Consider the following 22,636-nt stretch of genomic DNA (forward strand, 5'->3'; position numbering starts at 1 on the left):
GACACTGCTACCATTAGACCTCAACATGAAGAAGTGAGCTCTTTTTGACAATGCAGCTGTTCATTTACTGAGGCCACAGCTTAGCCAGATGAACAGTGGAATTCCTATTGATAGAAAAGGCTACAATATAATTAAAAATACACTGCTGTTACAAGTCACAACCTTGTCTTGGAAAAACACAGTCTATGAACAGCACACATTATCTGTCTGCACGTTGAATCAGAATTCATAACTCATATAAAAACCAAAGTATCCCGGATTATGAGGCCACAACTGAAAATGCACCATTTGCAATTCTCCACTGTCCTCTAAAGGCTGCTTCAGGAATTTCAGTCTCTGAGTTTGAAAAGCAAACTCTGAATCCACGTACTAGAACACAAGTCAATGGGTCCAAGAAATGTGAGAGGTTTATGAAGAGCTTCAGCTGGAGCTCTGCAAGCTATTGCAAAAGATTGATCTGACCAGGGACACAGTGACCACGTCTGTGACATGTGTGACACTGCACTGGCAGCATCACTGCCTCTGGCAAGGTACAGGATCAGCAGGATTTCTGTTCTTCTGCATCCTGACACAGCTCATTCTGCTGGTGAGGTTTGGAAGCCAGGTGCCTGCTACAAGTAGCAATGTGCATCCAGATCAGCTTGCCAAAACTGAACCAAAAAATTTGGTCTTGTTTGGTGCCTTCCTACCCCTTTAAAGGTGCTTTTGAGGGGTTCTTTATTTATAAAGGAGAAAAGCTTAAAATAAACCTGCAGTTTTACAACTGTCCATTAAGAAACCTCTAGTTCAAGCCACAAGGAGCTGTGACTTCTACACAGCTATTGCTTCTGAGTCACAGTTTGCCCTTTTACAGTCTTAATCAAGGAAATGATAAAATTTATTATTTTATTTTGCTTCCTGGCTACCATTCAATTACTCTTTTTTTTTTTTTGTAATTATTTCCTATTGTTATTAATGTCTGTTATGATCTTTTCATTTGAAGGTGCTTTCTTTAGATTTCCAGAACATTTTGCCTTGTGAAATACTGGAACCTGTGCATGTGTTCTAACTCTGGGATAAGTCTGGATCTGATTCTGGTTTTGTCTTAAACATTAGTTGTGTTAATAAAGTTGCAATTAGTGGAAATTACACTTTTCTCTTCTATCAAATAACATTTTCACCCCCCATTTTAGGTTCTCTTTATGCTTCCTGTACACCACTAAATGGCGCAATTTCACTTGTTTCCATCTGATGGTTCGATTGCTTGTTTTCTAGAGATTTTTAGTTTCTTCCTTTTCTACCCATCATAATGTGCTCCGTATCTTATTTTTACAGACCAGGTTGCTCCCAGCTGCCTTTTTAGTTACTGTTACAAGCCCTCTCTGTAATTTCCCTCTGTTTCTTTATATTTCTCAGCAGGTTCAACAAAAGCAAGAGGTAAAACTCAGTACAAGTACCCTATTTTAAGGAGTGAATGCAGTGCCTTCTAAGAAAGCAAGGCAGAAGACTGTTCTTTACCTCCCTCTTTGTAATTTTTGGAGTGGTGAAGTGGCCTTGAGCGGCTTTGAGAATGTTCCCATTGTAAAAGTGAGAGGCATCCTAGATGCCTGACTACCTTGTTCTTGTGGCAGGTAACTCGAATGCAAATAATTCATTTTCATTTTCTGAGGCACTGGAAGAATTCATAGACGGGGTAATCACCTTGTGACAGATTTTTCCTACCATATATTTTAATATTCAAACTGATGGTAATAATCACTCCAACTGCATTTTCTGTACCTAAATGTTTAGCTAACTTAATTGCTGTTCTGATAACTTCTGAAGGAAAACACTTAACATAAATTGCTCCACAAAGAGCTAAAGTAAATTAACTGTGCAGTGATAGAAATTTCACCTCCTACACTCCTCAGATTTTTCTTGCTATGTTTTTCTTTCTCCACTATTTCCTGAGCGTCTCTTTGACCATCATTGGATGCCTTTCAGGATTCCTGCTCCCTTCTCTTCTCTCCTTTTGTGAATGAGTATCCACCAGTTTGGTTTCTTTAACTCTCCTGACCTCTGTGTTCTCTCTGATCCCATACACCTCTGGTCAGCTTTGGCTTTTCCCCCGCACTTGAGTCTATTTCCACTCATGCAGCACTTAGGTTTTAGTCCAATATTATGAAAGAATGTACAGTACTGGGTTGTCAGAGTGTATTAGCAAAAAAAGCTAACTTTGAAACAAAAAGAAAATAAATACTGACTGAGGTACCTTTGCTGCTCTTCTGGTTAAAGAGAATAAGCATCAAGTTAATCCTTACGAGTGACTTTCACCCCTTAAGGACTAAATTGCACTAAGCTACCAAAAACAGTTAAAATACTGCATCAGGGAGCCTGTTATTTAAGGGAGTCTGAGTGATCCATATGTTAAAGTCATAGTATTCCTTGTCAACATAAAAATAATAAGTTTTCATTATATTTTAAAATTGTGGTTCAGCAAGCCCTCAGAATGATATATGTTAAATCAGTGGCAGCAGAAACTTTTCACTCTGAACAATTACAGACTAAGAAAGAGAGTATTTTACTTGTAATTGTTTATTATTACCCTTGGCATTGTAAGTAATCTTGTTTTGTTAAACAGGGTAGAGCAGGCAATGGTTATAATGCCTTTGTAGAAATCAGACAGAATTTCCTCTGACCTCTGAAACAGCAGGTTCTTGTATCTGTCCCTGCTCTGCTTGCCAATATTTGCACATCTCGTGCAGCTCTCCCAACTTTTTCCTCTCTCCAGTTAGCAGAATCTTATTAGAGGCTAAAGTGGCATTTTAGATTTCAAGTAATCAACAGATGATTTTCAAAATTAATGAGGCACTTTGGAGAAGCCCCTGAGCACCCTTATGTGAATCTGAAATACATTCTGTCATCTCTGAGGCTGCTTATTCAGGTGAAAATTGAAATGAGTACAAATGTGCTAAGCCACGGCTTGTTTCTAAGGCCAGCATCAGGAAATATTCATGCAAGATCACAGACAACTCCAATCTTTAAGTCAAGAAGTTTAAAATAAAGCTTCAATTTTCTGTCCAAATACCTCCCTTTTTCTAATAATTTATTACTTTTCAACTCTCAGTGTGTTTAAAAGTTACATATGGACTTAAAGAGTGTCCTCAATAGTGAAAATCATTGTTAGATGTAGCATGCTGGAAGTCAGAGCTTCATATTGACCAAAGACAATTGGCCATTCTTGGTAAGAATGCTGTATAAAAAGGTTGAAAAAGTTCTTGTCCAAAACATGAACATCTTACATATGTGACAGGAAGCAGATAAAAGTCTTCCACAATTAATTTTAACAAAACAAATCACGTAGATTTAGGCTTTTCAAATAAATAGTATGCTCCTACTGTATAAGGCTGAGAGACCTTGGCATTTATTCACTGCATCTGGTATATGAGGAGAAAATACACAGGGCCTTGACTGAATAGAATCACTTAAATAAAACTGGATTATGATTATATTCTGCCCTTGATCTCCTACCCTAAGCTTATAACTAATTCACTGGAAAATGCATTATGCCATGAGCTTCTGCATGTCCTAGTGGATGCTTCTAAAATACTGAACTGAATCATTCTGTATCCTGGTGCAGTCAAGCTGTTAGAATTTACAGAGGGAGATAAAACTTTCAGGGTTTTTTTTAAACTTTTTCTTCTTCAGAGTACATATTGGTTAAGCTATTCTCTTCAGTCACCAGAACAATATCCCTTGTAGTTTAAAAGAAGAAAATATTTTCCAGCTCTCTTCCTTTTAAAGCATTTATGATATTCGTAGCACCACATGGATAGCCCTTCACCCAGAGAAGTGCTGCATATTGTTATGACATTGTAAGATGAATGAGTTTTATTCTCAGTTTCTGCATTTCTACTTTTACTGCAGTGTCTCAAAAATTTCTTTAGGCCTTGGGAACTCTGAAAAGGAAGGGGCTGAGCATGCAGGCTCAGATAGCAATGGCCCTGGGACAGGATACAGTGAGGAGGAACTGGGTTTGTTCCAGCCTGGAAATATGTCTGGAACCACAGACCAACAGCTCTATTGTATTTTCAGACACTGTAACTCTAAGAAAAAACCCTAAAATTACCAGTCAGAAGTGTACACTAAAAAATAAAGAACATCCTTGTATAGTAAATGTGTTAAGAATTGTTCTTTAACATTGACTGCAGTATATAACTCCAGTATTGAAAAATAAAGAGGTGAAAATGTCTCATGTTTCTCCTCAGAAATACACCTTGATGTAGCACTGCTGCCACCCACTACAAGGAAAGCCACTTGTGCAGTCACAGCAGCAGGAGCCTGTCACTACGTGCATTTATGTAGAATTCAACATTTGTGTTTGGCCACAAATGAAATACAAGATCACTTCTCTCCCACTTGTTAGGAATTGTCAACAGAGGTGAGGTTGTCACAAGAAAACCTGTGTAAATTGAAATAAACATACCAGCTGCCAGGTTAGAGGCTAAGAGACTGGTGTCCACCCACAAAGAAGCATGGGGACAACAGCAGGGCTCCACTGGTCCCTTCAGCCTGGCAGTCAGAACAACTCCTGCAGCAAAGACTTTCCCCAGATCAACAGGTTGCTGTAGCATCACCTCAGAATGATCATTCCCAGTATGACCGCTACTCTGAGTTCCCTGGGTAGTGCTGGATTCATTTTAGGAGCAAAGAGAATTCAACTTTCCTCTGGAACTTGTCCTCTAGTTCCAACATTGTTGCTGCCTCTCTGGCCTCTGACTTGTCTAGTGATGGGATCATGCAACACATCTCAACCCAATGGCCAGAAGTGCAGCTAATTTTTTTTCTAAGTCTTGAGCAAAACACAATCAAATAACCTTTGCTGTTCTTGCAGACTTTACAACATGCTCCCACCAAACTGGCAAAAATTGAGTTACTCCTGCCTGTCAATGATCCATGACCCTATGATGCCAAGTTCAGCATCCTTCAGCTTTCCCTTGGCTCACAGAGCCCATCCTTGCACAACAATAACAGCTGAAATGCTCCCTGCACGCTCCACCCAGTGACAGCATCTGCACCAGCAGGGCACAGGGTGAAAAGCTTGACATGTTTTAACAAAAGCAAGGATTCCAAGGCCTGCACAACAGGAATCCTGATGTCCAGAGAGCAAACCAGTTAGTCCAGGGCTGGAAGTCAGCTCATGGTCCCCATCAGAGCTCACTGCCATGATAACCCCACAGCAGCCTTACCTGCAAGGCCTGGCAGGTGCCTCTGACTCCCAAGGGTGCAAGCAGAGTAAGAGCAAAAGGCAAAAAAGGCCACAGACTTGGTTGATCTGAGGGTAATTGTTAATTAATAAACTGCACACAACTCTCAGTACAGATAAGACTAGTACCAAAATCCTGCAATGGGAAGGATTCTATAAATCAATATGCTTCTAACTGGAAGCTTCTCCTTACTTAACCTGTGAAACAATCAGAAACTTTCAATTACAAAAAGCAACACACTTGTGTGAAAGATAATTGTGTTTTTATTTTTCTAAGCTCGCACTTGTGGAACATAATAAATGACCTGATATAATGACAACTTTGCAAAAGAAGAATCCTCCTCTCCCCAACATCTGGACAGCAATATATAAATATTTACAATGAAAAAAATAGGAAAGAGAAGAAAATGAAGTCAACATTAGCCAAGTCAGTTTGTTTCTACATATCTGATTTTGAACAGTAAGTATTCAAGCTTAATCAACACCTTCCTTCAGTACTGAGGGTTTTAACCTCATTTTCAGATCTTATGTGCAACAGATACACTACTGACTCTGCTTTTATAGTTTGCTCCTGTACAGTACCCATAGAATTTCCCCACTAAATTTTTATTCCAGGTTTTAAACTTTGAAAACAACAAAAAAATTAAATATAACTTTATGTCTCCTGATACAAAGTTTCTCACACAGTCAAACACATCACAACACTGAAAATCAGCATAATGAAATGCTGTATAGCTTCTTAACAAGGACAATAGGTCTGGGTCCTGATCTGTTGGCTTTAACAAAAGCTCTCTTCAAATAGAACAAGTACATATAGAAAAAATAACCTTCTTATTTTCTTTTTAAAAAAGGAAATGGTGCTTTCCATAAACAAAAGAACATGTGATTTCTTTGACACAGATATAAGTTACAATGGAAAAAGCTCAGAAAGCTTCAAATAAAACCGGTGTTTTATTTGAATATAGGATGAAAATTTGAAAAAAGGATGATTTAACAAGTTGATTGGATGAGGTTCAGTCAGCCCATACAGTCTGGTAATTCTAGAAACATCAGTGTAAAAAACCCTGCTTTTTTTGCTTTCTGCTATCCAGTGTCACACAATCACTGACTGGGAACATGTTGTCTGCAGCGATGGAGACGGTGCCCACAGTCTGGCTGCACGGTGTCACCGCTGATGGCCGTGTCCAGGCAGGGGTCCCACTCCCTGCGGGTGCCCAGCAGCTGCCCCTCGGCAGCCGTGTCACACGTGAGAGCTGCGTCTGCCCCGCGTGCCCAGCGACACTCGCAGCCGCGGCTCTCTGGCCTTGTAGTGCTCGTTGAAGTCCAGCCTAAAGCTCAGGAACCGAAGGCTCTCATCAGAACTGGTTGTCAGCAGGACCAAGAACTGCTGGACGATTCCCTGAAGGGGAAAGAAAAACTGAAGACACAGCTAAGAAAACATCCCTGGTGTGTTTTTTGGACAGGAATATCAGGTGGTGCACACACCTGGTAAACAGGCAGAGGGAATCTGGGAAAAGGCAAGCACAGTGGTTCATATCCAACTGTTAACAGATCAGTTGTGCTGGATTCATTCTTTCTGCAAAAACCCAGAGCTCCATTTTTATTTTTCAAGGATCTGCCATGCAGGCCAGAGACTCCAGCACTAAACAGCTTGGTCTTTTAAAGCGTGCTCCCCACTCCCTGTGCCCTGCTGGCACATTCCATCTGTCTGAAGGTTCCCAGGCTGCAGAGCAGTTGCCTCTGTGTGCCACTGCCTTGGGAGAGCATTCAGGATCCAACCTGTGCCAACAGGAGACCTCACCTTGAGTCCGTGTTGCAGGTGCAATGCCATCCAGGCCAGCATTAGAGCACTGCTTGCTTCAAACATACCCATTTGATGTGGGTTGTATAGCACATGTGGCAGCCCGGAACAGCAAAGCAGACCCAGGAGGACAGTCAGTGCTACAGACCAAACTAGACTGTGCATTTGGAGCAATTTGAAGGGGGATTTGCACTTGGCATGTGGGAGGCACACTTCTGCTTCCCATCTTCCCATTCGGCTCTAGTCACACCCCTGCAGGAGCCTCGCAGGACACAGGAAAGCAGAGGGCTTTGGGAGGATGGGAAGACTCACTTGAAGAGCTCATTTCTAATCTCCAGTAAATATTAACATGAACATGCCCATAACTAGAGCACTCCATTACTTCCAAAGATGACCAGAGCAGGCCAGGGAAATCCTGTGTGGAGAATCCACAGTGGGGCTTAGCATGAATACAGTCCAAATACAGTAGGCAAAACCAACATTGCCAGCTTGTTGCAATCTTGTAGAGCACATAAAGCACATATTTATTTACAATCTACACTTAAAGACTTAGGGTCATTTTCCTGGGGAATGGTAGCTTTAGCATCAGATGCAACAAATAAAGACAAAGAATAAATTACTTAAAGAAGATAGCCTGCACATGCTCCCCCAAACATCTTATCCAATGCCCACTCCAGTGTTAAGTGTTAGGCCCTTCTTAAGAAACTTTCTGCAGTCTTTAATAGCAATGACTTGCAAAGACTGTGAGGAAAAAATGGAATGCAGAAGGAACTCTATCTTTTCCTCCCCTCAGACTACACCAAAAGATAGCCATTACTTTTGCTACTGGAGGAAAGAGACAATTTCCATGAAATTACTCTTCTCCTTTGTCAGGGGAACATAAACGATAATAAAATCTTTGACTACTAAGGAAGAGCGAACACAGGCTTGTAAGTACAGAAGGAAAAAACAAAGACCTAGTTCCACAAACTGCACACACATGAATACAGAAGTTACAGCTAGTCAATATTTTAAATTAATTTCTACACAAAGCTCAGTGTATTTTAGATAAATATAATTTAAGAGTCACCTGGTAAAAGTGAGTGAGTATTCGCAGCTGTGAGCACATTTTAGGTATTGACTCTTGAAATTCTTTCATCCTCTTGTTCTCTTCTTCCTCTTCTGATGCAGTTACACCCCACTTGCCCTACATAGAAACCAAACAAGTTAAGAGGTGAAACATCACATGATTCAAGTTACTAACTGGGCCACCTTCAGCCCAGCTACATCGAGTTTATAAAAAACAATCATTGCCATAGAAAGACAAACACAGAGCCTCCAATATAGAAACTATCAGACCCCCATCTTGGTGGCTGTACAGCACAGGAAAGAAATAAGAGGTTTATTAGCAAGGCAAGTCTCACACCAACACTGCATGTCAGTCTCACAGCAGGGAGGCAGACATGGAGCTATGGCATTTTTTGCAAAAGGGCTCCCATTTACTTCATCTAAGAACCCTAAATTTCTCATCCTCCAATGTCCACTAGAAAAATCAACTCAGATTTTAGGCAAGACAGAAATGAAAAACTCCACTCAGCAGTTTTGCTTGAAGTCACTAGCAACTGCTGATGACTTTTACATCTGTCCCAACTACTTTTTTCATTTTTATTGTACTTCTACATGGTATCTAAAATCCTCCATATATCAAAATTCATTTCACATTCTAGAAATATCCTTATCGTACCTCAAGCTCACGCTGTTTTTTCCTCTCTTCAAATTGCAACCTCAGCTGCAGCTCCTCCAAAGCAGCTCTGTACATTGCATCTTGGGCATTCTGGAGTTCAATGATCTGGTCAAAAACTGCTCGAAGCTGGTTGAGAAGTACCTGTTAGGCAACAAAACAAGTAAACAGCTGTACAGCACAAGAGTTTAAAGTTACCACCCTTCTCCAGAAAAGGAGAAAAGAAAAAAGTAAAAGAAAAGTAAAAAAAAAAATAAAATCTTTTGTACACAGCTGGAGAGACTGCTCTGCAAAGCCCTAAGTCAGTTGTTCCATGATGATACAGCTTCTTAGGATGAAAAGCAACTGGCCTACACCACACAAGTTTTATTCAACATTTCTCACTATGTCTGGGCAGTCAGTACAGAACCTAGCATTATAAAATCTTGTATCAGAGGAATAAAAATGACTTTTTCCTTTGCTCCTACAACGTTAAAGGTCCTTCCTGACATATATGCCAAGATCATTAAATTACAATTTCATGAGAAGGAGAAGACTTACCCTGGAATCACTATCCAGCAAGCACCTAGCTATGATTGTGTCCAGAAAAACTTCATGAGCTGCAATGATGTGATCCAAGTCCTGTGCTTGTTGGACTTTGTTCCAGAGTTCATCCCATGAACATTCAAGCACCTGGAGCAATGATACAGGATTGGGCTATTTCAATTTGTGAGATGACAAGCTCTATGAAATTTAAGACACGCAACACATACAGAATTTTACAAGTGCTTCATTTTAAAAGTAACTAATTGGGTGGGTAGAGTATACCTCAAATGTAATATAATACTGCATTTGATGAATGAAATGGACCATTTCTGATGCCAGAATGTGACACTGATGCAGCACCCCAGAAAGCTCTGTAAAAAATCCAAAGAGATGGCATGTTAAATACTGCAAGGACAAGCACAGCCAACAAATCAGCTTGGTAATTTTTTTTTACCAAACTCAATACTTCATAACACAGCCACTAATCTTAGATGGAAGCAGCAGTGACCTTCTGAGGCCAGGTGCCCTCTCCCACCCACCAAAAGTTCTTAATTATAAAACAATAAATTTTTAAGTATAACTATGCCATTAAGAAGTGTAACTCTCAATAGTTATTTTTTACTGAGAGAAAAGCAGATAGATAAAAAAAAAATCAAGAATGAGCCAGTACAGATGCTCATAAATATGGCTAAATTCTCTAGCTGAGAAATAGGATCAAGAAGACCCAGTCCATGAAACATACACCAGAGGCACTACATTTCAGAGCTTTCCTATTTCTTCTCAAACATCTTTCTCTTCTTAGCCTCTTCTGTTCTTAGCTAAACAAAAGCAGAGGGAATAAGTGAAGGTAAAAGTAGTAAATTCAGAACTGTGCATGTATGAGGCTTATCAGTTAACAGACAGCATAAGAAAGAGGGAGACATGGGGTACAAATAAGACATCCAGGAAGATGAATACAAAGGGATGGAAGTTACATTCTCACAACTGGGCCAGCATAAATATACTTATGGTAGTGTAACTTTTCAAGACAGGAACCAAGGATTAAGTAAAACAATAGATAAGAAAATTCCATTTACAATTGTTGTTTTACCTTCATCATCATCACCACCATCTACCATTACACAGCCAGGCAAGAGGAGCACAAAAATACAAAATTAATCTGCACATCACTCATCAGACACTCTTCTCCCTCTTAACACACAGTTTAAACTAAGATGCAGTCATCTATATCCATTTTACAAGCATGTCATCCATCTGGACACCTCTCACCTGGCATACTTTTCAGAAGCTTTGCATTGCACATGTGCCCTTTCCATATATCAGTAAGAATATACTCCATTCTCTTCGCTCTCCAAAGGAAATTAAATACTCTTAGATAGTGGCTCATGCACTCACGTGTAAATACCTACAAAACAAAGAAAGGATCAGTACAAATTAATAGCCACACCATATATCCTAAAGTACCAAGAAACCTCTTCACAGTCCATCTTATCCGATCCATGCAGCTCCTTGGTAAATACTGTAAAAAAAACAAAAAGTTACCTAGAAATGCCAGAGTTTTTGGAAAGATCCTCCCTTCGGGCTAACAGTTACCTAGCATTCAAACAGACAGAGGAAACTGCTAGATGTGTAAGAAGGAGTGAACAGAACAAAGCCTAAGCCTCTTTTAAAACTTAAAGTGAAAATTCCTTCTGCTGGTCAGACTCAGTTTGTCCTGCTTAAAAAGGAAGTTCTTTACAAGTTCTTTATAGAGAATAAATACATTCTGATAAACAGTGCAACTACCTATTGAATGCCATCTAGACAGTAGAAGTTCTCCGGGAATACATTTTTCAGTTCCTTGCAAATTTTCCCAAATCAGCATCTACAGACTAGCAATTATTGAAGAATAGGAGTACTCAATTTATTAAGTACTTGCTAAAGACTGTGCTGGTACAAATGAATTACTGATTTGCAGTAATGACTGTTTTAAATGTAGCTTTTCTGCACCCACAGTTAACTGGTAAGAATTAAGATTTTTACTTAACTGTTGATACAGTGGGTACATCCTACAGGCAAAAAAAAAAAAAATCTCTGATTTCATGCTCCAGAGCAAAAAAAGGTTACTTTAATTAAAGAAAAAACACTTTGCAATTTAATTCAGCACTCAAAACACACAGAGCCAGCAGTGTATGACATTACCGTTGCTATTGGCCCATCAACATGATAGTCCAAGCTGAAGACATCCCATCCAGTGTCCCCAGGAGATACCTGTATTAAAAAGATATGCTACAGTCAGAGTATAATCAGAGCCTACTAAAGCTGAAGAAAAGCATCATTTGCTTACTCTTTTATTCTGAAGGGCCTATGAGCAAACAAGCATCCACATCAACAAGAGATACAGGAGTTTCTTGTTGAAAGTAGCAGATTAGACAAAAATTGATCAAACACTGATAAAAGGGTGAGACTGATCTCACAAAAATACTGATGTTTGCAACATCAGTGTTTCTCCACTGAACCTAGTAAAGGAAAATAACAGTAAGGAAAAATTTCTTTGGCATCTGAAGTAGACTAATTTCAGATGCTATAGCTCATCACTAAAGTCTTACCTGAGAGACTGACGCTTTCAAATTAACTCAAGTTTCTTAACACAGGCTTCTTGCATGAAATGGGCTTTCATTGCTTCTCTTTCTTTAACTAGAGGTAAGAAGGAAGCACACACCCCAACCTGCCCCTTCCTGCCCCAATTCTTGTAAGAGCAACAGCATTACGAGCTCTTTGGAGAACCTCAAATCAGGGCCACCAGCATCAATTTCTGTTAGACCCCAAATACTCAACCTTGTATTGTCAATGGCTGTAAACCCACATCTTGAAATACAAATAGACAACAGACAGGGAAAGTGAAAAGAAGATGACTTATTCTATGACCTTTATATTACTCAAAGTAAACTTCAGTGGAAAGGAAGGGAGGAAATCTAGTCACATACAAAAATCTTGTTTCATATAGATGCCTGTGTACAAACAAAAGTATGTTTCAGGTCAGAGTCACCATGATGCAACGGACCTCCAGAAGTCGAACATCCAATCGCTTGAGAATCTCAGGATTATCGAACTGGGCATTCGTGGCCCTCACTGCCGTTTCCAGGATTCCGGTGAGATTGTGCTGATATAAGGTTGTAGCTGGTCGCGCGAGCTCTGGCCTGGTGGTTATGAAACAGTCATAGCACATTACTGAAATACTCTGCAGCAGCAATTCAGTCCTAACTGCAGCACACAGCAAAACACTTTTCTAACATTCAGAACTTCCCATATTACTCTTTCAGACTTAATTATGAAGAAAATCAGTGAGCAAAACATTTGCACAGAGCATGAGCAGAATATGTCTATTCGCATGCAGCTACACTCATGGATATTAGCATAAGGAGTAACTTAATCCTTATTTAATGCCAGTAATTTGAAGTTACCAGGCAGGATTGCAAGTTTAGCTAGCCTGTAATCTGAATGCCTGTTGCATTCACATCTTAAATGAGGTGGATTACATCATTAGCACATCAAACCAATAATTTCAGTTCAGTTTTGAGAAACTCACTGATAGCCATCTCACAGGCTCAGAAGTGCTGGCAGGAACACAGAAAACCACCTCTATGTAACTTCACCTTTCCAGAGAGTTGTAGCATACAACTCTTGTACTACCTCTCTCTCCCTCAGGATCAGTACTGGAAAGCTTCTCAACTCCTGCCTCAAATGTAATACTGACTCTACAAACCAACCTCATTCTGCTTCACATTAAAAAGCATGGTCATGTACACGTGGATTTTAATTTACAAACAAGTTAATGAAAGTTTTATTACAAAGCCTGCCTTCTAGATCGAAGAAAAGCTTTGCAAGCCAATCCTTCTGTTTGAAAAAGCTTCATCAGTAGCACGAGCATGTAAAAGTGAGCTTGCAAATACTCTTTAAGAACTGGAATCAGTAGTTGGGGGTGTACCTGAGTGCTTGAAACAGAAGCTGGTGAGGTTTTAAAATTGCACTGAGGGGTTTTGACACAATGTTTTGGACCAAACACCTCTGAAATATAGGGAAGACTAATAATTCCAACTGAGCTAATCAGCGGCATCAAGGGCAGAATGATTCTGCTTAAACTTGCTGACAGGACCAAGAGAAGTGCCAACATCCTCGAGGCTGTCACAGGGCCAACATAATGATATCTGTATTAGTTCAACTTCTCAGGACTTTGTCAAATGGTACTGTATGTACTTCTTATCAAAAAGAAAGAACAAATTTTAAGCCTCAGGGTCAAAGAAACGAAGCCCCAAATAGAATTTTAAAGTTATTACTCAAACATTTAATTGAGCAAGGTACTTAGAGGGTTCTCTTCAAGAAGCAAAACAGTTTCTGTGCTGACCATGCACAAAATCATCAGAAATTCCTATTATCTTACTTGAGCAAGTCCATTAAATGCCTGATAAAGTCTCCTTGACCAAGTAACAAGTAGCGTCTCATGGCCTGCATGTGTTCCAGCAAATTGTACTTCTTATTCAGAACATCCAGCAGGTATTTGCTAGTTTCAAAATAAGCTGCATCAATTTTCTCTTGAAATGCATTTTCCAGATCTGTGAACAAATCAGCAGCTAAAAGAAAATAGAAATCGAAATTAACTTAGTAGTTTTCAAAAACTGAGACAAACAAGCTTTGGAGTTGAAACACACAAACAGAAAAACACACTTGCCATAGCCAAAGTGAAAGCAAGTCTAAAGCAGCCTGAACTTCAATAATATGACTTTTAATCTGTGCCCAGATTGTACTTTCCAGTACAAGCTCATGTTATGTCACTTTTACATAAAAAGTTGGGGATTTTTAAGCTTGCTGAAATACTGCAGTTTACAAATCAAATAATTTATGGAGATCCATAAGTGCAGAATTAGGAAAAATCTTTGTTGGGCAGAATCCAATCAGAAGCCACTTCTAAGGGTGCAGGGGAAAATAAATCAAATAATCAGAATGTTAAAACACTCAAGAGAAGAGAGTTTCCATAGATAAGAGAATGAGAAAAAAGGGAATATGCTTAGGTTACCTGGGGGACAGCTAGCAACCTGCTTTTTCTGTCCGTCTTTCATGTATGGGAATTTGGAGACGGAAACTAGGCAGCAATAGAAAGTACTGGGAAGCTTATTTCACTGTTTTCTACAACTACAAGCTCATCAAGAAAGGGACTCCAGTAAAACTGTTATGAGATAGCAAGAACTGTGGCCTCTTCAGGCAACATGGAGCAATACTCCAAATACTGGATTGCCAACTATCATAAGATTCAGACCTCCCTTCAGCATTAAAGGATATACTCCCACTTCAACTGCTCAATTAATAAAATGCTATGACCTGAAGAAATAAGCAGTGGCTCTAATAAAGAAGTCACTCGTTAAGAAGGGAAGCCTAAATGTCTGGTTCACTGACATTCCTGGAGGTTTCCAAACTATCATTCAGTAACCAGTGAAACTCTCCATAGAACACAAAAAGTGCAAGAGATGTCAAAGAGATTACAATTTTATAATACATTGCTGTGTTTAAAATCCCTAGACTAGAGAAATACTACTTAGTCAAGTAACACACATCAACCTTAGGGATGTGAGAATTAATATAGCCTGCAGTGAGTGCAAGTGTGTTCCCTCAAGATGCTGTGAGCCTTACAGGCAAAACAAGAGAGGGAACAAGCCAATCCACAAGGAGTCCCTAGCTAATCTCTTCAGCCCCTGGACACAGAGGCTGGGCCTAGCACTGGCTCAAGGCACAGGCAAAGCCAGCAGGCAACTCCCTGGCTTCTCTATGGCCAGCCCACCGTATCAGGCACGCTGGTCCAGTCTCCACTCACACAGGGGTGAGCATGTTTAAGCAGTAGCTCTGATCTCAGATCAGTCTCAACTTCTTAGTACCTCAAACAGAAAAAACAGCCTTTCGCCTCTCCTTGGTACTGATCCTCTTGCCTTGAAGGAAGTGACCTGGCCACAGCCCTTCATCTCAGACTGGAAAGCCAATTTTACATATGTAGCTATAATGCACCACCTCTGCATACACACACAGCCCCCAGCATAGGCAAAACACAGCATTCCTGTCTGACATGCAAAACTGCTAAAAAGGTTTTTCACATCAACACCAGGTCCAGACACAAGTTCTGAAAACTGTGCAAAATTATCTCAGAACACTGAAAAGCCAGAAACAGATAAAGAAAGGATCAGACTAAAAGCACTGACAGGCAGGTCCATGAGCTGCTACTGAATAGCTAAATAGCTAATAGCTACAGCTGAATACAGTGTCATTCCTGGTCTAGAAGTCCCCAAACTACAGACAGCAGCTACATGTTGGAGCTGAGGCCACTTTATTGGCCTTTTTTACTGTTCCTCTTTCCCCAATTCTACAATTCTCTGCCAGGTAAGATGACCAACTTCAACACAGTTATATCAGAGTTCTTGTTTTAATACATGTTCAGACACTTTTCCACACCATGATTACTGCAGCATCAAAAGGAAACTGGGGAAACATGATAGTTAAGGTTCCCAAAAATATTAAAGAAATAAATAATACAGCCAAACCCATGAAACATTCCGATTTAAAATCCAAAAAAGCATCCAAAACTCAGACTGGCATCCTAGCTTCCCATGATCTTAATAATAAGTAATTATCTAAAGGGACTTTCAGGATATTGTTAGATGGCATAAACAAGCACAAAAGGAAGCATTTCCAGCATTCACGACACAGAATATTCTTTCAGGATTAAATGGGTAAAATGCCCTAAACACAAATGCAGTTTCATGCAGAATAAAAGCAACGCAATACCATGAGATATTTAGGCTGCCAACTGTAAGCTCAGCACACCTTCAGCACACTGCAGATAGAATAACATATTTCTAAAACTACACCTCTGTCTCAAACAGTTATTCTCAGCACTTAAGATAATGTAGGTGCTTTGTAGCTCTCATGCCCTACATAATAGGAAACCTGTATTTGGGCAGATCTTCCATTCAATCAAGGAGAAAGAAAGAAACAAGCGCAAATTTAAAGAAATATTGGAAAAGCATGGCCATAAATGCTGTATAAAGTGGTGAAAGTAGTGCAGCCAAAGAATGGTTTTTTCCCTTTTTTCCAGGAGTAGCTGGCAAGATGATTGTTCAAATACAGCCCTTATTCACTTAACCCTGACCCCTTTCTGCACTTCAGGCTTATCTCTGACTAAGCAAGCACTGAACATGGTACAAAAATCACATTATTAGAAGACATATTCTTCCAGATATGAATGGGCTTTTATTACTAGAACATTTTGCATAGAGGTACTCATGCCAGAAGTCCACACTGAAGAGTTAATACTAAAACTAATTCAAGGTTATCTGGAGGTGAAAAAAAAACCCAACAAATGCAAACCAAACAACCCCACATATACAAGCTTTAAAATGATATGTAAGTAATATTATGTTATAAAGTTAAGAAGTATGTTCTTTGAAAACAAGAATTTGACAGAAAAATATGTAAATGATTAGCATCAGAAAACTTATCCCAGTGACCTGTATCTCAGCAGTTGACTATCTTCAGTATATTAAACAAGTTATCAAAAGAAGTTACAGTAGCAAAAACCATTTGCACAAGGCAACAATCTGTCCTTTCTCTAAGATGTAGCAGCGTCCTACACATTCTTTGCTTAGTATTTAGACAAAGTCTCCTTGGTTTAGATGTTTACTATTTGCTATCTTTCACCATAACAATGTTGATTTCATTGCAACAAATATGCCACCAAAAAATAACCAAAAATGGTATATAAGTTCTCATTCATTAAAACTGAGATCTATTCTAAATAAAACAAAATAACATGAAGGAATTCTAATAGTTAAGTTTTGGTTCCAAGTTCACCAGCTGGCAATCCCAATTTTAAGTAATCTTCGAAAAGAATTTTATTAACCTTGACATACTTATTTTTGACATATTGGTATAGTGTATTCACAGAAAGGCACTATACCAATAGTGCCAATATACAGAAGATAGGCTCCTGTTCTTATTGCTTATTCTCTTATTTATAACTGAGTATTTTTATTTTTCAGCCACAAAATTAACTCAGTATTATGGAATTGTATGATGGAGTATATTTGATGAGAAGACAAACATACTCAATTTTTATTGCAGCACTCAAGAATATCCCTGCTCCAACCCCAGCTGAGGCAGCTGAAGGCAGACTGTTTTCTGAATGGCTTCATTCACAAATTCAGTACATTAACAATCATCCAAAAAACTTAAGAAAATTATACACATGCATCAACATACATATTTTGAAAAAACAAGTATCCATTGAACTATCTATATTGTAGGGCAGATGGGATTTTTGTACTCCTTTCCATCCATGAAGTCAGTTTACAGTGTAAACCACATATAGTAAGGGAGGTCATTTCAACAGGGAGACAATAATAATAATACTGTACCATCTTTTGAAGACTCTGCAGATTTTGCAACAGCAATCATCTTTGTGGATGGAGTTTGATCATGACAAACTTGATGCAAGAAGTTTATGGATTTTCCTATTAATAGGACCTGAAGAAAAAAGGAATTTTTAAGAATTTATTTGCTAAAAGAAAAAAAAAATAAAATACCAAAGAAGCCATCCACAACCACCAGGACAAGAAGATATTTTGTCATCTTTCTGTGCTTTTATTTTTACAATCTCAACCACAGTAATCCAGAATAGCAATGCTAATATGAAAGGGTTTTAAAAATAAACTTTTCCTCCTACTTGAGATCCCCTCAAAGTTTAACAGTTAGAGAATGGAAAGGAGAAACAGTCCTGTAGCCTACCTCAGCAAACAATTCTAAAATTCCTGAGACGATTATTTTTTGTTAAATTTAGCTTCCGTTTTCCCAAATCTAAGCAGCAGCACAGAGCAAATAAATTATCAGAAGATGAACTTTTAGATTCATACCTTTTTTGATTGTTCCATTGTAATAAAAGATGGGATCATTGACTTCCTCAAAGTGTATTTGTCATGCCACAAACGATCAGTTTTAACTGTAGGATCTGAAGCTACAAAAAACTGAAGATTGAAATAAGTATTAAAAGCCAAAGATTAACGTAAACTCTAAGTGATAGTTTCCTCTAAGCTATAGTTTCCTTTAAGCTATTATTCCTCCTATTTTAATAGATGCAGAGGGAAAAAAAGAACCCACAAGGAAACAAAAAACCCAAATTTTGCAACTGATACAGTTATCAAATGCTATAGTCAATCAGCTCCACATAAGAGAATCCCCTCATTTGTAAACAACTAAAACTACTTAATTAATTTTGCTGAAGTTTGGATGGATTATGTCCTCATCCTGTCAAACAATATACCTATTTTCTGGACACAAACTTTTCTCACTGTCTCCAAATACCATTTTCTCCAAGAATGGCCAGTTGTCTTTGTTCAAAACTGTCTATCATATGAAAATTATAGCTTTCGGTACAACACATCCAACAATAATTTTCAATATTAAGAACACTCTTCCAGTGCACATACAGAGGTTAGAGCTAATGAATTACATAAAATCCAAAAAACACAAAATCTCATATCTGGGGAGTAGCTGGGAAAAAAAAGAGTCTATTTTACACTTCTAAAATAAGATTCATAGACATTTTACGCAATTCTGACCTTAAAGTTCAGCTGTTACTGTCATTCAAATTTTGACCAAAACAAGGACATTGCAAGAAAACAGCATACTTGATTCTGCAGTAAAAGTATTCAGATTTGTCTCAGAGGCACTCAACTAATTTTAAAACATGATTCTTTGGCTTTTTGGAAAAAAAAAAAAAAAAAATTTAAAAAAATCTAATCACTTTAAAAAGATACTACTGATTGGGGATAAAGTCTTGAGAGAATTTAGAAAAGCATAAAATATATTTCCAAAATGATAAAGGACAATCGCTGTTTGTAATTGATGTTACGGAAGTCACAACAAGTAACTTTGCAGAGTTTCTATTCTGGAACCATAAACCTCTTCTACCCAGTCTGACAGACTGAACTTACTTATCAAGGATAAGAGTACACAGGCAGATCAAAGATACTTGGAGCTTCATTCCAAATGAACAGTTACAAAGAACTCTGCATACACATTATTGTTGTTACAGTAAGCAAGAAAAGATACAGAGAAATTGTTTTGTCTTCAGAAACTCAGACCTACTGTCAGTACACCATTCTGACTCTATTAAACAGACCCAGCATATGATTTGTTGAAGACAACACATTGCAACCTGCAGATATCAAAATCATGAAGAATTCATGAAGAGAGTGGTATTTCAGGTTGTTATCATATGTATTTCTTACTCATGTAATATATTTTCATCACACTCTATTTTTCAATTTCCCCTCTAAGCTTCCCAGATCATCACACCACAAAGCAAAGAGATGAAGTATTTACTGTAGCATTTACATTACCTCATGGTACGTGTCCTCCAGCTCTCCATCATAAATCCAGCGATAAAGGAAGTTCAGTACAGGATGAGATACTAGGCCAAGAATGTGCTGAACCAGAGATCTCATGTAGGGATCTCCTGTTTTAGTATAGGCATGAACTGCTGAGGCTAGTTCACCACCTTTTCTCCCTGTAAGAAGAAAGGAAGAGGAACAGAAACATTTGAAGGAAAACCATATGCACCCCATTTAAATTCAGCAGCCATTAATTTTAGCTACCCGTGTGTCACACTGAGCTTGCTAAACAGCAATTCTAAAATGTAGCAAAAGTAGACTTTTTTATTGCTAACAGGGAATTCCTAGGTTTGAATTATTAATCTCACTAAAGCATTAAGCAGAGCTCTCTGTCTACTTTATGGTAGCTTAGAGAAATGCAATATTCAAGGCATAAGATCACACACAGAGGCTGATGTTATGCTTCCAGAGAAGCATTAAAAGAGCCATAGAATGTTTTCCTTCTCTCCTGTACTTGACACTCTCAGATACTCTGTGTGCATACATGCACACAAACACAGCTTTCCTGTTTCTTTGTCATAGTTGCCCCCATAGCTCCTTTAGGTAACATCTCCTTCAATTTCTTGCAACTGAAAATTAAGATGCTGTCAAAAAAAAAAGTTTAAAGATAGACTGAATATTTGCTTTTGCTGCCATGCTTCACAGCTAACCACTTCCTTGCAGCAGAGGCCATGGAACTCAAAATTTTTATGAATGTCTTTAAAGTAAAACCCATTTAAAAAAAAATAAAAAATATACCAATTCCAATAATCAAGGCAAAACAAGTATTGTAGGCTTTTTTTTTGCTAAGATGCTCTTTATAAAGGGCTACAATCTCATAAATCTGAAGTGTCATCAGGGAGAAGCATCAGTTACTGGTCAGTTTAGTCACCTATGAGCCAAAGTTCTGGTAAACTCCAACATCACTCTCCCCAGCATTTCCTTGTGGACTGCCAACAAAATCATGGTATTTGCAGATTTGTAAAGTTTTGTTGTTTCACATGAATCTGAAGACAAGTTGCTAATGACTCCTCTATGCCATCATATACAGAGAAATTGCATAATATTCATATATAGTGAGGAAACTAAGCCAACCACTTTATAACATATTAGTGAAGGTTTTTCAGTGTACCATTCTCTGAAAGATGATTGAGTAACTGAAAATACATGCTTAAAATTGAATTTTTGGAGCATATTCTAGTTTTTAAAAAGTAAGAAGTCTGAATGTATCAACACAGCACTATAATTTGTCATGCTTTGTTTAAACTAAACGAGGGAGAATCTAAACTACCTACTTGAAATTTTCTAAAAAAAACCAAAAAAGTCAAAACAAGCACTAATATTATTGATACCCACCTCTAGCACACACAACTATTCAAAGTTATATAACATCCCCAGAAATATTAAATTAATATTAAACAGACCTTGACAGTGATCAACAAGTGCTGCAAGGGTCTTTAACCTTATTTTGGGGTCATATGTCCAGACTAGAAGACGGCGAAGTGTTAAACTGCTCTCAAGTCCCAAATTCACACCCTGATCATCTTCCAGTTGTAACTGAACAAGTTAGAAACAGAAAGACATGTCAAAGAACAAAATTGAAGCAGAACTCAGGTTTTGAAGTTGGTTCTGAAGTCAGATTTTACTAATACACTTGAAATACCTCGTGTTATATATTTTTTCATCAAATCACTGGGCCAAAACCTAAGAGTCAATTTTTAGTGGAAACAGAGACTTGAGCACAGGTAGAAGAACAGAGACAAGCATAAGTGCAATAAGGTAGACACAAAGCACAAAGACCAAGAAAATTAAAGACAGCAAGGTAATAGTCATGAAAACAGAGAAGAGCAAAGGAAAAGAGAGAAGAGATCCCGGAAGACAGCAAGAGATACTCAAAAAAGAGTAAAGAGAATCATCTAAAGGAAAGGCAGGCTGAGGGAGGTAAACCTTTTATTACTGCACATGCAGCTTATTTTACTTCATTATGGGACAAATTCTGTTCAATGTCTTCCTCCAGAAGCCGTCGGAACTTAAATTAGCCTTATAATGAGATTAAGAAATTGCTACATTGAACAAAAAACACCAAAATAAGAAAACTATCATAATGTGACTACCATGAATCTTCCAACACCATGAAAAATAAAAGCTAAGTATTTGCATCCAATGTGCAAATGCAAATCTTATACAAGTACAGATGGAATAAGCTGGACAAGAACACAACCTAAGAATACAGAAGCAAGTTTCTGGAGCAGTACAAGGAGACAGTCTCTTAGAAAATAAGTTGTTTATGATATATGACAACCAACCCACTCTGTGCTTTCCCATCTAGCACATTTTTTTAGCCAAATGCAACATACTAGTTAAATTTAAGTCTAGTGTCATCCACATTAAGTTCAGCCTTGGAGCCAGTTAAATTCATTTGCTTCCGAATGCTCCTGGGTCCATGTCTGGGATTTTTCTTTGGTGTTTTTGGAAATCAGCAATGATAAGAGAGATACATGAGCCACCCTTTGACTTTAGGGAAGACATGGTACATCTTCATCATGGAACTGCATTTTTAAATGGGCTGACAATGTGAAAACAACCTGCAAGAAAAAGACCAGAGACGCTTATGGAGTGGTAGACAGTATCCTCAGGATTACTCATTCAAGGGCAGAAACATGCTCAGGGGAAGCTCTGAAGACATAATAAAAAGTTATCAAGAGTGTATAGAACCCTTTGACAAGTATGCCCGCACTGCTCTCTAGAACTGCAGTTAACAACTCCTAAGCTTGCAGCCTATACAATCTCCTGAATCTAAGAATACCACATACACTCAATTTTAAGTCAATTTTCTACATGTTTTCAAGAAGCTAAAAGGTACAGGTTTTTTGTCCATTCTGCAGTGTGACCTTCAAGCCCCTCCACCTTTCAAGTCA

The 22,636-nt window shown here is 38.4% G+C and overlaps 1 protein-coding gene across 1 annotated transcript in view; it reads right to left on the reverse strand.

The window, feature by feature from the left end:
* Window positions 1-5,474: 5,474 nt before the first annotated feature.
* Window positions 5,475-22,636, reverse strand: part of TUBGCP3 (tubulin gamma complex component 3) — a 48,857-nt gene continuing 31,695 nt past the window's right edge. Inside the window, exons 10-22 of the mRNA XM_058861653.1 lie at window positions 21,143-21,275; window positions 19,689-19,855; window positions 18,201-18,311; window positions 17,706-17,814; window positions 13,691-13,880; window positions 12,314-12,449; window positions 11,452-11,520; window positions 10,540-10,675; window positions 9,553-9,641; window positions 9,286-9,417; window positions 8,749-8,889; window positions 8,095-8,211; window positions 5,475-6,623 (exon numbers count right to left, since the gene is read on the reverse strand). Coding sequence (XP_058717636.1) covers window positions 6,465-6,623; window positions 8,095-8,211; window positions 8,749-8,889; window positions 9,286-9,417; window positions 9,553-9,641; window positions 10,540-10,675; window positions 11,452-11,520; window positions 12,314-12,449; window positions 13,691-13,880; window positions 17,706-17,814; window positions 18,201-18,311; window positions 19,689-19,855; window positions 21,143-21,275 — 1,689 coding nt within the window. The 3' untranslated portion in view covers window positions 5,475-6,464. The remainder of the gene's footprint in view (window positions 6,624-8,094; window positions 8,212-8,748; window positions 8,890-9,285; window positions 9,418-9,552; window positions 9,642-10,539; window positions 10,676-11,451; window positions 11,521-12,313; window positions 12,450-13,690; window positions 13,881-17,705; window positions 17,815-18,200; window positions 18,312-19,688; window positions 19,856-21,142; window positions 21,276-22,636) is intronic.

The sequence above is a fragment of the Poecile atricapillus genome, chromosome 1, assembly GCF_030490865.1.
Source record: "Poecile atricapillus isolate bPoeAtr1 chromosome 1, bPoeAtr1.hap1, whole genome shotgun sequence".
Classification (NCBI taxonomy): domain Eukaryota; kingdom Metazoa; phylum Chordata; class Aves; order Passeriformes; family Paridae; genus Poecile; species Poecile atricapillus.